We start from the raw sequence: 15480 nt of genomic DNA, 5'->3' as shown, positions 1-15480 counted from the left end.
CTGAAGGGGTGTGGGCAGGCTACAGCAGCAGTATGGGATCTCTCAGTGTGGGCAAGATCCAAACCAGGTAATTGGGAAGGCATTTTGGGGAGCCCTGGGGATGCTGGCAGGGCCCCATTGGGAATCCTGCAGAATCTCTCTTGTGTAGAGGGTGCAGGGCTCTGAGGAGCCTGAAGGCAGCATTGTGCAGATCTTGGTTTTGAGGTGCTCCTGGCAGCTCCTCTGTGGCCTGCCTTGGATATAAATGCACCCCTGAGCCTCCAGCATCCTCCAGCCCCCAGCTGGGAAGATGTGCACGAGTCTGGAGAAAGCCACTTGGAAGGAGTCTTGTCCTGGCAGTGAGAGAAGCAGAGGTGATAAATATGCCTGGTCTTTACCCAGAGGTTGTTCCTGCTCTGCAGCTTTCAGCACCAACGAGCACGACAGGGATAACTGGAACGGGCAGCTGAAGCTGCTGCTGGAGTGGAACCAGCTGGACCTGGCCAGCGATGAGATCTTCACCAATGACCGCAACTGGGAGGTACAGCCCCTTCTGAGTGAGTGCAGGGAGCTGTGGGAGGGACACATCCCAGCTGGAACCTCTCTCAGCACCTCAGCACTAAGAGTGTCTGTTGCTCCTGCACTGACTGTCACATTCCATTCAGCCTGGAGAAGAGGAGCTCAGGCCTCCTTGGGAGCTGCTGCTTCCTCACAAGGGACAGCTCCCACCTCTGCTCGCTGTGACAGGGACAGGACCCCAAGGAGCAGCTGGAGCTGAGTCAGGCAGGGTCAGGCTGGAGGTCAGGGAAAGGTTATTCCCCCAGAGGGTGCTAGGCACAGTCCCAAGGAACATTTGAACACTGCTCTCAGGGGTGCACAGGGTGGGATTGTTAGAGTGTCTGTGCAGGGACAGGGGTGTTGGACTTGATGATCCTTGTGGGTCCTTTCCAGCTCAGGATATTCCATAAAGCCGTGATCCATCATTCCATGGTGATCCATTCTATGATCACTGGTTGCAGAGGTGATCTGCCCATGCCCAAAATGCTCTGGGCCATCCAGCCAAGGCAGTCATGTACAGAAAAAAACCTGCTTCTGATGAAAATGTGACAGTGGCCATGTGTCAGGCCTTAGGTAAGATTTGCATTTCTCACATGATCCCTAACATTTGCTCTTCCATTTCTTCCTAGTCTGCTGACCTCCAGGATGTGATGTTCACAGCCCTGGTGAAAGACAGGCCCAAATTTGTCCGGCTCTTCCTGGAAAATGGCTTGAATCTGCGCAAGTTCCTCACCACAGAGGTCCTGAGGGAGCTGTACACCAACAACTTCAGCAGCCTGGTGTTCAAGAACCTGCAGATAGCCAAGAACTCCTACAACGATGCCCTCCTCACCTTTGTGTGGAAGATGGTGGAGGATTTCCGGAGAGGTTTCAAAAGATATTACAAAAACAGCAAGGATGAGATGGAGATAGAGCTTTCAGTGAGTGATGAGCAGTTTGATCCTGCTGTGAATGAGGTTTTCTGGATTGCAGTGGTTAAAGCAGGAAGTGCCTTTTACACAAATATTCTTTAATGCCAGCTTCGGAAAAACAGGGAGGCCGAGCCTTCCTTGTCAAATACAAAATTTTATAGAAATATTAGATACAGCCTGACTCACAGTAGTGTGTGATCACTGGCAGAGAGCTGAGAGAAGGGATTGGTGGGGTGGCTGTGAAAGGAAGAAAACACAAAACCAGGAGAGTCCAAGCTTGGATTTATTCCAGTTGAAAACATTGGGTGAGCTTAGGTCTGATTTGTTGCTCTCTTTCAGGAGGAGTGTCCTATCACAAGGCACCCGCTGCAGGCTCTGTTTATTTGGTCAGTTCTTCAGAACAAGAAAGAGTTGTCCAAAGTCATTTGGGAGCAAGTAAGTTGAGTTCTCCTTTATTCCTCTCTGCTGGCAGTGCAGGGGGGTTCTGTGTCTTTGGTTTATCAGCCTTTGAAGGCTCCACATGCAGCTTCAAACACACCACCACAAGACATAATTGCTAGGTGACCCTCAGCAGGTTTTATATTGCCCATTTTGTGTCTGGGTGTGGACTTTTAACTTCCATTTCCTAAGGCTGTGTGTGAGTCAGCAGTCCACATCCATTGTGTGTTGTCATCTGTGCTCAAGCTGGGATGGGTGGTTCTGATTCCAGGTGTTGGATTGAAATGCAGTTTCTAATTTGGATTAGACAGTAATTTAAGGATTGCAGAATCAAATAGATCATTCTGGACTGGGAACTGAGAAGATGCAAAATGTAGGATAATCTTTAAAGGATTCCACCTGGTATAGTGGAAGGTGTCCCTGCCTGTGGCAGGGGGTTGGGATGAGATGGTCTTTAAGGTCCTTTGCAACCCAAACCGTTGTGGTTTGAGGATTTTGTGATCATGTTCCCTTCTCAGAGGGATTTGCATGGTTTCACTCTCTCTCCACAGACCAGAGGCTGCACTTTGGCAGCCCTGGGGGCCAGTAAGCTCCTGAAAAGTATGGCCAAGGTGAAGAATGATATAAATGCTGCTGGTGAGTCTGAGGAACTCGCTAATGAGTATGAGACAAGAGCAGTAGGTAAGTGCCTGCTCTGTGAATCCTCTAAAAGTGTAGTGGGAAGGGTGAGAGACCAGAGAATTAAAACCTATATATCCAACATTAAATACATATTTTATGTCAACATGTGATTTTACTTCTTGGAAATTCCTTCCTCACCATTTGTTCCTAGTAGAAATTGTGTTTTGTGACTTAAGAGCTTGGCTTCAAGAGGTGTTGTGAAGTGTGGGTTTGCTTGGGGTGGAGAATTTCTTTCATGGGGAAGAAAAGCTACTTATTTCTACTGGCAAGGCTGAATGGGGGTGCCCAGAAACAGAAAGTATGGAAAAAGGGAAAATTCCACAAGTACTGGTAGTGTTCAGGTTGGGAAAAATCACCTTTCAGACTTGTGGGGGTAAGAACAAGTCCCAGGTAAAAAGTAGATTGATGATTCTGTGACTTTATAAGGACCAGCTCAAGGCCATGCTTGTTTCCAGAGAGTATCTCCTATTCCACAAAGCAAAAAATGCTTAAATAAACTTTTTAAAAAATATCTGCATCCCTCAGAGCTAATGTTTTAGCAAGACACTAAAGAGTGAACAGTGCATTTCCCAGTGAAAGCATCAGATTCTGAATTTTTCAACCCTCCTGTTAATTTTGGACTGACTATAATTCATTAGATCAGTGTCAAATGGAATTTAAGAAAAGAAGATAAAACAAGTAGATTTACTGAGTTATTTAAGGAGAAATCCACTTTTTTTACTCAAATTTTAGTGCAGAACTAAGTGCTCTGTGTGGTTTAGCATTACAGTTTTCCATCCAGACATGAATTTTGTATCAAAAGTTGAAGATGTGCAAGTGGGTTGTAAAGGGATGTAGGGTCATTCTGCAATGCTGAAAGGGGTTCTTGTCTGCATGCTTTGATATTGCAAACATTACACTGATAATGTTTGCACCCAAGCTGGCGTGGGATTGAAACTGGAGCTCAGTGTGGAGCTGCTTCTTTCCTCCAGAGCTTTTCACCGAGTGCTACAGCAATGATGAAGACCTGGCTGAGCAGCTGCTGACTTATTCCTGTGAAGCCTGGGGAGGGAGCAACTGCCTGGAGCTTGCAGTGGAAGCCAGAGACCAGCAGTTCATTGCCCAGCCAGGTGTGCAGGTAATGGCAGTGAAGGAAAGGTGTGCAGGGCGCTGTGCCTCTTGTGCTCCAGCAGGAGATGTGGCTCCTCTACCCACAAATGTAAATCAGGAGGAAAAAATCTTGAGTTGGGGCTATAAATCATAATGAACTGGGTAATAAAGACTGCCTGAAGTGATTTCTGCTTTGGGCATGCATGGTGTGGATGTCACACCCAGCGTGGATGAGCACTGCATATACTGCAGTGGTTTATAAGGGTTTCATCAAGACCAAGTCCTGCTTAGCCTCATTTTTAACTCCTCATCATACAGATAGAGGATGGCTTTCCAAAGGAGCCAGAACACTGTTACTGATGCAGAAAGCTTTCTGTTTTGTTGAAACAGAAATCTCTAGTATTTCGATTGAATTTCCAAAGTTTGGGTTGTGGGGTTTTTTTTGTTTTTTTTTTTTGTTTTTTTTTGTGTTTTTTTTTTTTTACCAAATCAAATGTTCTAAAATAGCGTTCCTAAGTTATTTTGTTTCTGTTAGACCAAGGGTGTTTCCTTCTTCCCTGCAGAATTTCCTTTCCAAGCAGTGGTATGGAGAGATTTCAAGAGACACTAAGAACTGGAAGATTATACTGTGCCTGTTCTTTTTCCCTTTAATAGGCTGTGGTTTCATCTCATTCAGGTAATCAACTTTTCATTAGTGGGAAAATTTTCAGAGGGAAAGCAAGTTAATTAATTGTAGAATCTTAGGGCTAGTCAGGCTGGGTGGAGACCATCCAGGCCAACCCTGGGCTCAGACAGAGACAGCTGGAGCAGGTTGCCCAGGACTATGTCCAGTTTTGGATGTCTCCAAGAGTGGAGACTCCACAGCCACTCTGGGGAAGCTATTCTAGTATTCAGTCAGCCTTAGATAAAGGTTTTAAAAAGCCAAATGAGCTTTTGACAGTTTGTGTTTCGCTGATCTTGGATTTAAGATGATAGAATCATAGGATGGTTTGGGTTGGAAGGGACCTTAAAGCTTATCTTGTCCCAACCCCTGCCATGAGCAAGTACACTTTCCACTATCCTAGGTGTCTCCAAGCCCCATCCAAGCTGGAAGATGTACCAGTTTACTGCCTGAGGGCAGCAGATGTCTTTAAATAACATCCTGAGCTAGACTGTGCACCCTTCTCTCTGTCACTTTGAAGAAAACAAATGTTTCCAGGCATAAAATCTATGCTTTTCCCTCTTCTAATTCCTCAGGAAAAAGCCTGTGGAGAAGACTAAGAAACTCTTCTTATATTATGTGTCTTTCTTCACCTCCCCCTTTGTGGTCTTCTCCTGGAACGTCATTTTCTACATTGCTTTCCTGTTGCTCTTCGCCTACGTGTTGCTTATGGATTTCCAGAAGGAGCCCACGGCCCTGGAGATCATCCTTTACGTGCTGGTCTTCATTCTGCTTTGTGATGAAGTGAGACAAGTAGGCAGCGCTTGCAGCCCCAGAAAGTTTAGTGTCAGAGCCACAGCCCTGTGGTTTTCCCCTCCAAGGCAGTGCAGGCTGGTGCTCAGGGGAGCCACTTCCTAGCACAGATGTTCAGGCAGCTCAGGGAGGGGTTTTTTTCCTCTGATGTTTAATTCCTGCTTGTGGCCCTGTAGCTGCAGAGTCTGTGCACCAAGAGGTTAAGCTGATGTCAGTGCAGATGTTTCCCAGGAATGCCTGGCTTGCCAAGGTAGTTGATAATAAAGGGTTAGATTTAGCACATTTATCTTAGTGCATACCTTTAGATTAAATCATTCCTTCCTCTCTTCTCTACATTTCACCCCCTTTGTATCTTATTTTACCAGTAAGCCACATATCTTTATGCATTTCTGTTTAGCTTTTAATCATCTATACATTTTTTGCTGGTTTTAGTGTAGACTCAGGGATCAGCTTTGGGTTACCTGTGGTGTGGGAACAGCATGTGGGACTGCCTGTATAGCCAGCCACTTATCTGCTATCTCCTCCTGATTTTACATGGAATCTGGTGGGTTTGGGGCAAGCTGGTCTCTGCCAGTCCATGGTCAGAGCAGTGGGAGGATGCTGGGGGAGTCAGAAGAGCAGTGGGTGTGTGGGTTTGGTGCAGTGCTGCTTTCTGACTCTCCTGTAAGGCCCGAGTCACCTTGTGAATGTTTGTGGGTGATCTGCTGGATCATCTACCCCTGAAAAAACGGTTTACAAGTGAGCTCAGATGACATTTCTGATGCTGCTGTTACTGTGGTCTTTTCCCTTTTTAATAGTCAAGGTGGAAGCCTGTTTATGGCAACTTTACTTGCTAAGAAAATGGGGGAAAAGCAAAAGACTTTTTTGTCACAAAAACACTAATGGAGTGTTTGTTTCTGCTGATTTAGGTACTGGTGTCTGGACCTGTCCTTGCATATCCTGTGTAAACCCAGCAAAATTCCTGGGGAAAGCCTTAGGGATAGAATCCTTATTTTCCTAACAATGTCCCTTTTTCTCTCTACCCTGAGCAGGTAGAACTGCTGCTGTTCCCCTTAGTAACTGGTGGCCAGACTGTACCAATTTGGCAGTGAAGACAGCTAAATTTGAAGATTTAAAGTTATCTGAAGCCAGCGTTTGGGCTGCAAAGCTGTTTTCCTGAGGAGGAGAAATGGAGCAAAATGCAGAGCAGTGTCCCAGTCCTTTAAACTTATCAGGCAAATTCCTCCCTGGCTTCCCCTGAGATAGACCATGTGTACATGGGTCTAACTGCATCAAAATTGTGTCTGTGGCCTTTGTAGCTAAAGAAAAAAAAAAAAGAAAAAAAGAGAGGGGTATCTCAGATTTTGTTTTCACACCCAAGGCAAGGTCAGAGCAACTTGCCTGGGGTCCCACTGTAGCTGCTGCAGTTGGATAACCAGTTCTGGGGAGAAATCAGCCCTTGGTCTGGAACAGTCTCTGAAGTGTAAGCCCTGCTTTCCCTTCTGGTGGTCCCAGGGATCTGTAAGTAGCTGGAGCTGCTCCCTGTCCTGTTTAGAGCTGTTGTGGCCATAGTGAGATGGGAGAGGCCTTTTCCCTGCTGGCTCCTTAGCCACATGGAGGTAGCCTCCAGCCAGGTGAGTGGGTGGACTGGTGGGGTGTGAAGGAAAGCCCTGTTTTCTCCAGTGGAGAAAGACTCTGGACAAAACCTTTGTGGACTTTACCTCTGAGCTTGGAATTTGGAGAACAGACCTGCACCTCAGTCCCAGATGTTTGTTTTAGGGAGCTGCTGGGCAGAGACAGCACCTAGGAGAAAACAGCCTTTGATTTCTGTTTGCCATAGAAGTACTAAGGGCAGAATTGCCTTCCTTGGATATGCCAGTTGGAAGCTCACTGAGCAGTACTCTCCAAGGCTTTGATTATTTCAATGAAAATTGAAATGAAAAAGAATTATGATTGGGGATGCAGTTTATTTCTCCAGGTCTGGCAGAGGTTTGTCCTGATTAAGCTTCTTGTCCTTATGAGTCACCTCTGAATTGACTCTAGAAGCTGGTTCTTGCACAGACTTTGGATCCAGGCTGCTGTGCCAGTCAGTCTGGGAATGAGCAGGGATTCTCACTAGACTTGCAATTCAGAAATAGAGAGCAATGTAATTAGAAGAATAAATTAGATCTGCATCTTGGATCCAAATCATGTGCATGTAGCTGGGGGCAGATCAGTGAATGAGCTCTGTGAAGGGAGAGAAGCCAGGATGAATCAGCTGCCCTTGCACTGTGACCCCCCTCCTCCCACAGTGTTCTCTGGGTCACACCAAGACCCAAAAAACCAGGTTGCCAGTAACTTGTGGCATTGCTGGGTACATTAAACCCCTCTTTCTGGGGAAACTGAAAGCCATCTGAGCTCTGGTGTTACCTGCCATGTGACAAAAAGTTAATTGGGCAAGGAAACTGTGCCATGGAGGGCTTACTCCCTGTTCTTTTTCCTTCCCAGTGGTACATGAACGGGAGCAAGTATTTCTCAGACCTGTGGAATGTTATGGATACCCTTGCAATCTTCTACTTCATAGCAGGGATTGTGTTCAGGTGAGAAGTGCTTTCTCTTGTGTCTGTGTTACGGCTTTGCTTCTTTGGGCTTTGATTACAACCTGTAATGAAATTTTGAGGAGCTATGTATTCATCAAATATGCTTTAGGGAGGCCCCAATACTGACAGGTGTTCACTTAAAAAAAAAAAAAAAAAAAGAAGATCTTTAGGATTTTCTGTGTCTCCTCTTACTGACCATATAGTATGACCACCGGGGCTTTGTGTTATAGTTAAGAGGACTGTTATTGTCCCTACATCAGCCTCACAATGTCATTATCTTCCAGAAGCTGTTCTACACTATGGGGTGAGTTAAAAAACTTGGCAAAGAAATTATGGAAAAGCACTTTCCAAAGCAGTTGTTCAGTCAGCTGTAGCTTAGTCTTTGTTGCCTCAGTGCAGTGGAGCAGCTGTTGCACTGTGGTGGTTTCAGAGGGCTGTGGGAGTAGCTCCAGGTACACATTTCTTTGCTGTTAATAGCATTAAGTATAAGAGAAAAATGCAGGGATGATCCATGTCAGGAAGAAAGAGTATAAATGAGGTATGCATTAACCATCTCTGTCACCTGTCATTAGTGGGGGAGGCCATGGGGCCCTGGGTATCTCTGCTCTGCTTTCCAGTTACTCTTTCCACTCTCCATTTCAATGTTTCAGTGTGTTTTTACCTGATTTCTGCATGATTCACCCAAGGCTTCTCTTTGTTTTCTTTTGCTGTCTCCATCAGGCTTCACTCTGATGAAAGCTCTTGGTATTCCGGGAGAGTAATTTTCTGTTTGGACTACATAGTTTTTACCCTGAGGCTCATCCATATTTTCACAGTTAGCAGGAATCTAGGACCCAAAATTATTATGCTGCAGAGGATGGTAAGATTCTGGCAGCTATTCAAGAGAGTCTAAATAAATGATGTGACTTTTTTTTTTTCTTCCCCCTTAAGAGTAAAATCACCACATTCTGATGATGGCAGCAAGTTAAATCTGCTAAACAGGATGAATTAAGGTTTAAATGGGACCTAATTAAGAGCAGGGCATTTTTCTGTGTGAAAGGAAAGAAAAAGGATCCAGGCTGAAGAGCAGCAGAGGAGAAATTTGCTTTCTGGTAGCTTTTGTCTTCCACGCCTCAAACATTTCTGTTGCTACCTTGAGTTTTCCCCAAACAAGACAGTGATGATAGAGGGTACAGGAGGGTACTGCATCCATCCCATGAGGACCTGAGGAAGAGAATGGTAAGCAGCCTGTCATGCAGTGCTAGAAATTCATGAAACCATTGGCCAGTGCCTGGGCTCTAAATGCTGGTTGGAAGCCACCCAGAGGGGCAATTCCAGAAGATTTCACCTCACAGGGGTGAGGTGAGGTGAGACACAGTCCTTGCACCACCTGGTTGTGGCTTTTGTGGAGCCTGTCTGATGCCAGGGGGATTTCCTGTATTCTGAAACACACCTTGCTTTTATGGTTGCATAAATATTTTGGAAGTTTTTTGAATGGGAGTGGTCAATTATTCCCATGTGTGTTGGTGAAATTAAGAGCAAAAAGCCATCCATGTGTGGCTTGCAGCAGACCTGCAACGGGGCACTGACTGATGCCTGTTGTCCTTTGTCAGATGATAGATGTCTTCTTCTTCCTCTTCCTGTTTGCTGTGTGGATGGTGGCCTTTGGTGTGGCCAGGCAAGGCATCCTGAGGAAGAACGAGCACCGCTGGGAGTGGATCTTCCGCTCCGTCATCTACGAGCCCTACCTGGCCATGTTTGGCCAGTACCCCGATGACATTGATGGTATTTGTCTTCTGGGGAGGTCTCTCCTGGGTGGGGGGAGAGGTTGTCCAGCCCTGTGCTGACCCCTTGCCTCCAGGGGACGGAGGAGGCCATGGGGATGAGGGCAGGACCTGAGGCTGGGCCTGGCAGAACTGACTGTCTGCTCTCCCCTCTCACCCTCTGAGGTACCACCTACAACTTTGACCACTGCACTTTTTCTGGGAACGAGTCCAAGCCCTTGTGCGTGGAGCTGGATGCCAACAACCAGCCTCGCTTCCCGGAGTGGATCACCATTCCCCTTGTGTGCATCTACATGCTCTCCACCAACATCCTGCTCGTGAACCTGCTCGTGGCCATGTTCGGGTGCGTAACGAAGGAGCCGTGGCTTCCTGCTCATCTCTGGGAAACGGGGTGGAAAACAGCAGGGAGCCAGCCCTTGCCTCTGCATCTGTCACAGCAGCCTGGGGGAAGCTGGGGCAGTGTCCTGGGGAGGGATTGCTGCCTGTCCTTTGCCTCCACCCCTGCTCCTCTTCTGCTTTATGCTCACAACATGAGCACTCAACCTCTGGCCACCATTCTTGAGGACCACCAGGTTTATTTTTGTGTTTTGATGGTACCTTGGCAGGAAGTTTTGCAGCAAGAGTATTGACAGGGCTCTTGGTGCTGCTCCAGAGGATCTCTCATCTGAATGACACTGCCAGTGTTTGCTGGCCTGAGATCAGATGTTTGATTGAGAATGCCTCAGATTTAGGTTCTGCTCTCCCCTTAGCTCTGAACCTTTCTCCCCAGGCTTACCTGGACTCTAAAGACAGTTGGAAATGTTATTTTTGGCAAGGCAGCCAGGACGGGTACAGCATATCTCTGCCTGGGGAGAGACAAGCATGCTCATACTCCCCAGAAAGTATTTGCTAGAACACTTACTTTAACAGCACCTAATGGTAAATGCTCTATTTTATGCTGTGATGCCAGTAAAAAACCCTCTAGTTTTTGCCAGTTGTATTTGTCTTTTAAACAAAAGGAGAATTTTCACCAAGTGAAGGTTTTGATTTATCTCTTGTAAAGGTCCATTAGGCTCTCAGCAGAGGCATTTTGGGAGCATCCATCTGCCACTTAATGTCACACTGAAAGGTCAGACAGCCTGGGAGCTGCTCCCTCCTGTGGTTGTTGCTTTGCTGGGTTCATACAGTGCTTTGTGCTGTGAGTTTGATGTGTGCCTGGGGTGTCCTTAATACCTCTACTAAAAGTTGTAGGAGCTTTTAAACTTCTTGAAAGTGTTCTAGGTTTAGGTTTGTTTTTTATTTTCCTAAGAAAGGAGTTATCTGCTCAATTAATAAGACAATATCTTGTGAATAAGCGTCCTGTTCTCATGTTTCTAGGCTAGAAGAAGATTACTTAGAGCTGAGTAGTAAAAGTACATGGAGTATTTTCTTCCTATTCGGATTTTCTCCAGTTTATTTGTAACTTCAAGGGGTTTTTTTTCTATTGTCTTAGTTCCTCCCATTTGCAAATTACTCTCTATGAAGAACAAACTAAATAATCTCCTTGTCAATAAAAATTACTGCCTTCAGGATGACTGCGGCCCCTAACATCAGAAGGACATGCAGGTGCTGGAATGAGCCCAGAAGAGATGCTCCAAGGGCTGGAGCCCCTCTGTTCTGAAGCCAGGCTGGCAGAGCTGGGGGTGCTCACTTGGAGAGGAGAAGACTCCAGGGAGAGCTCAGAGCCCTTCCAGAGCCTAAAGGGCTCCAGGAGAGCTGGAGAGGGACTGGGGACAAGGGATGGAGGGACAGGACACAGAGAATGGCTTCCACTGCCAGAGGGCAGGGATGGATGGGATATTGGGCAGGAATTGTTCCCTGTGAGGGTGGGCAGGCCCTGGCACAGGGTGCCCAGAGCAGCTGTGGCTGCCCCTGGATCCCTGGGAGTGTCCAAGGCCAGGCTGGACACTGGGGCTTGGAGCAGCCTGGGACAGTGGGAGGTGTCCCTGCCATGGCAAGGGGCTGGAATGGGATGGGCTTTAAGGTCCCTCCCAAGCCAAACCACTGTGGGATTCTGTGGCTATAAAACCATGCTCTGGTACAGGAGAGAAATGCTGTGTTCTTGGCTCTGATGCAGCTCTTTGGAGAACAACTAATCCTGGGTGTGTTCCCTCTCTCCCATTAGCTACACTGTTGGATCAGTGCAAGAGAACAATGACCAGGTGTGGAAGTTCCAGCGTTTCTTCCTGGTCCAGGAATACTGCAGTCGCCTGACCATCCCCTTCCCCTTTGTCATCTTTGCCTACATATTCATGGTGATGAGGAAATGCTTCAAGTGCTGCTGTAAGAAAGAAAGCAAAGAGCCGTCAATTTGTTGTGAGTTGGATTTTTCCTTGTTGCCCAAAAGTCATCTCTGCAGCTGGTGCATTGCAGTTCCTGCATGGCATCCTGTGCTTATTCCAGGCATTTTGTGCTGTGCTAGCAAATTTCCAAGACCTTTGTCATGCAAATCTATTGTGCTGCTGGAAATCTCTTCAGTAAGATTCAAGTTTAAGTGAGATTTATCCAGTGCTCTCTTGTCCAAGCTGTTTTGGTGTAGAATTGCCTTGTGTGTGTAAATCAATTAAGACTTCAGATTAATCCTAACTCTTTAGGGCTGCCTGTGCTGCTTCCCAGCTTTGCAAGGTTGTGAGTTTGGCTGTTTCCTGGCCCTCTGGATGTAGCCAAATGAGCAAACCACCTCAAAACTGTGGCGAGTCAGTTCTCAAGCTATTTTTTCTTTAATTCCTCTGTCAGAGGACACAGATAGGAATTGTTTTAACAAGCTCCCCCCACCCCCAGCAAATGTAGTGTGTTCTCAGCTGGGAGAGCATAAGTTGAGTTAATTGACTGGCTTGTTCCCATCCATCAGCAACCTGCCTGTTGCCCTGCAGCAGAAGCTGCATTTGTTTCCAGTTTAGGAGGAAGAGCATGCTTTGGGGTATGAAATTGCTTAGCACTACATCGTTTTGGCTGTCCAAATCACTGTGAGGATTCCTTGCTGGGGAAACTGTTTGAAGGCAGATATTGCTGCTCAAATGATGCACAGTTGATGTTGCAGCTCTGAAAGAATGGGAGAGTTAATTAGAGCCAGAAAATGACTGTGGTTTTGCTGATAGGAACTGAGAACTGCATGGAGGAAGCACATTGATGTATTGACTGTTGTAAAATCCTACCTTCCCCATTTAACTCTTACGGAAATGGTTGGGATTTGGGTGCTTAAATGGTTGTTGGAATGATGGAGAAAAGCTGAGGGATATGTGAGGTCAGAGGAGCACTGGCTGGAAGAAAGAGATCTTCAGCTGTTTGCCAGCTCTAGGCTTCTTTTGCCTCAGTTAATTTTATTATTTTTTTTATTTAAACCCCTGTGGTTTTTGTGGTCCTCTTGGAACAGCATAAAATGCTGAAGTATTACCCTGGAAAGGACCTTGATGCCTCAAAGTGTCAGTTCTTGAATTTACAGCACCACCACAAAATGCTTTTTAGAGAAGACAATTCTTCATCATTCTGGAGTGTTTCAGTTCATTGAAAAATCATACATCATGGCTCTAAAAATGTTACTCTTAATGATCCAATATGGGATAATGTAGATACAAATGGAAAGCTCAAACCCAGACTGGAACTTGCTGGAATGTCCTATACCTGTTGAAGCAGAGGCATCTGTGTTAACCAAGATTCAAAAAAGTCCAGAAAGACTTTTGGAGCTTTTTGGGTTTTATCTTTGCTCATGTTTTGTGTTTTTTAGTCACTCTGTTTGCCAGGAGCATTCAGTGAAAGGCATTGGTGTCACCTGTGTCAGAGCTGAGTCACAGGTGGGCAGTGGGGCTGCGAGTGCTCAGGGTGTGGAGAAGGGAATCATCAACCTCTGAATACACACAGTGACCCAGCCTTTTTGCATCTTGGCTTTGGAAAGACAAATTAAGTATTTTTTTCTTCAAATGCATTTCCCAGGCTCGAGAAATGAAGACAATGAAATCCTGGCATGGGAAGCTGTCATGAAGGAAAATTACCTTGTCAAAATCAACACAAAAGCAAGTGATTCATCAGAAGAGTAAGTCTGCCCATCTTTGCCTTCATTCTCTTAATTTTCTCTTGAACATTTTTAGTGAAGGCAAGTTTTCAGCAGCTCTAAATGTTTGCAAACTAATGAGTAAGTAGATAGAATCAGCATAAATGTGCCTTTTATTTCTAAAGTGAAATGATGGTGGAATCGACTCCATCTTTTCCAACCCAAATAATTCTATGATTGTACAGTTAGCAGAGAATGTTTACCATTAGGCCTGGAATACCAGACATTCCCATAGCAGTAATCCAGATGGAGATTTGTAGGTAGTAGCCAGGCGTAGGAAAGTCTTCTGAGGAGGGGAAGAGGCTCTTTGGATTTATGGTGTTTGAAGCTGGGAGACTCACACTTGGATGTTTCTTTGACTGCCAGCTCATAAAAACATGATCTTTGGGATCTGTCTCACTGTTTTCAGAGTAATACTATAAGAGAAAAAAGAAACAGGAGGCAAGCAAGAAAACAGAACAGTGCTAGAGACAAAACCTGCTCTATATGATTGCTTAACTTTGCTAGCTTTGGGCAGCTTGAGTATTTCCCTTAATCAGAGAGCTAATAGGAATGGGTGAGAAGAACCAGACCCTTCTATATCCATGGGCATGAACATTGCTGTCTGCAAATAAGTGTTTAGGGTAAGACTACCCAGAGACATGCAGTGTTGGATAAGAAGCCAAACAAATACCAAAAACATCTCCTTGGTACTGGAAGCAAAAGTGTCTTGAGAAGGAAAATGAAGTAGCATGCTACTAGTAGTAATTCACCTATTAGTTCATTTATTTTGTACTAAAAATGTCAGTCACATACAGCCCTGCCTCCTGGGGAGGATGGAACACTGGGGAGAGTTGGGGTGTGGTAATTGTCTAGGTTTTCCTTGATATCCAGACTGATCCCTTTGCTCTGTGTTCTCCTTCTGCTTCTAGGATGGTGCATCGATTTAGGCAACTGGATGCAAAGGTACTTCTGTCCCAGATTGCTCTGGGGAACATGATTCTTTCTAGTAAAGCAGGGGGTGTGCCATGGCAAGGAAAATGAGCCTCCCAGAGTCATGTGCAGTCTTTGTCACTGTCATCAGGACCCCCTTTTAACTGGGCTTTTTTACCGTGCTGTGCCATTCCATAGATAGGAATGTCGGGCAGGTAGTGATTTGGACAACAGGGAATGGTTTTGAACTGAGAGCAGGTTAGATGGGATAATGGGAAGAAATTCTCAGCTGTGAGGGTGGGGAGGCCCTGGCACAGGGTCCCCAGAGAAGCTGTGGCTGCCCCTGGATCCCTGGAAGTGTCCAAAGCCCAGTTGGACACTGGGGCTTGGAGCAGCCTGTGTTCCTGCACACAGCAGGGGTGGAACACAATGAGCTGTAAGGTCCATGCTAAGCCACAAGAGCTTCGTATTGTGCTGGAAAATGAAGCAGAAAGACATTTGCTAAGCACTGGAGGAGTGTTTCTCTGTTCCTTATGGGATAGAATAGAATAAAAGTCATTTCCATCTTAGAGTAAGACTGCAATATTCAGCTGTGTAACAGGCCCATGAAACACCAATGGGAAGAAGGGGTGTCACACACTTGAAATGTCCCCTTCCCAGAGGTGTCTGTGAGGTTTAGCTTCTGGTGCTGTAGGCATGGGATAATTAAGCAACATAAAGATACCGATCCACCAGAGAGCACATAATGAGAATTGCCATAAAATCATCTTTTTATGCCTGTGATGCTGAAAAGACCTTCACAGTGAGTATTTTCTGAGGCTTCCTTGAATTACATATTTGGCCTCTGGAGTGGGGAGTCTTCATACAAATGCTTTGATATGAAGAGCAGACTTCATACTGAAGGAAAGCATTGCTTTCGTTCAGCTAGATGGACTTTACAAAAATAACTTTTTTTTTTTTTTTTTTTTTTTTAAGCTCTCGGATTTGAAAGGCCTTCTGAAAGAGATTTCCAGTAAAATTAAATGAGTGCAGCTGAACTCCAAGAGCAGCTACTGTAGCAGGGTAAGCCCTC

General features: G+C 45.7%; 1 protein-coding gene across 1 annotated transcript in view; it reads left to right on the top strand.

Annotated features, from left to right (window-relative positions):
* The window catches only part of TRPM8 (transient receptor potential cation channel subfamily M member 8), a 30608-nt gene that overhangs the window by 12891 nt on the left and 2237 nt on the right, over window positions 1-15480 (top strand). The window contains exons 10-24 of the mRNA XM_056496372.1: window positions 402-520; window positions 1167-1457; window positions 1794-1883; window positions 2438-2567; window positions 3539-3684; window positions 4220-4332; window positions 4893-5109; window positions 7576-7667; window positions 8388-8526; window positions 9260-9431; window positions 9596-9773; window positions 11574-11764; window positions 13379-13478; window positions 14408-14441; window positions 15384-15470. Coding sequence (XP_056352347.1) covers window positions 402-520; window positions 1167-1457; window positions 1794-1883; window positions 2438-2567; window positions 3539-3684; window positions 4220-4332; window positions 4893-5109; window positions 7576-7667; window positions 8388-8526; window positions 9260-9431; window positions 9596-9773; window positions 11574-11764; window positions 13379-13478; window positions 14408-14441; window positions 15384-15434 — 2063 coding nt within the window. The 3' untranslated portion in view covers window positions 15435-15470. The remainder of the gene's footprint in view (window positions 1-401; window positions 521-1166; window positions 1458-1793; window positions 1884-2437; window positions 2568-3538; window positions 3685-4219; window positions 4333-4892; window positions 5110-7575; window positions 7668-8387; window positions 8527-9259; window positions 9432-9595; window positions 9774-11573; window positions 11765-13378; window positions 13479-14407; window positions 14442-15383; window positions 15471-15480) is intronic.

Source organism: Oenanthe melanoleuca, chromosome 7 (assembly GCF_029582105.1).
Source record: "Oenanthe melanoleuca isolate GR-GAL-2019-014 chromosome 7, OMel1.0, whole genome shotgun sequence".
Taxonomy (NCBI): Eukaryota; Metazoa; Chordata; class Aves; order Passeriformes; family Muscicapidae; genus Oenanthe; species Oenanthe melanoleuca.
This window is presented reverse-complemented; position numbering and strand designations above follow the sequence as displayed.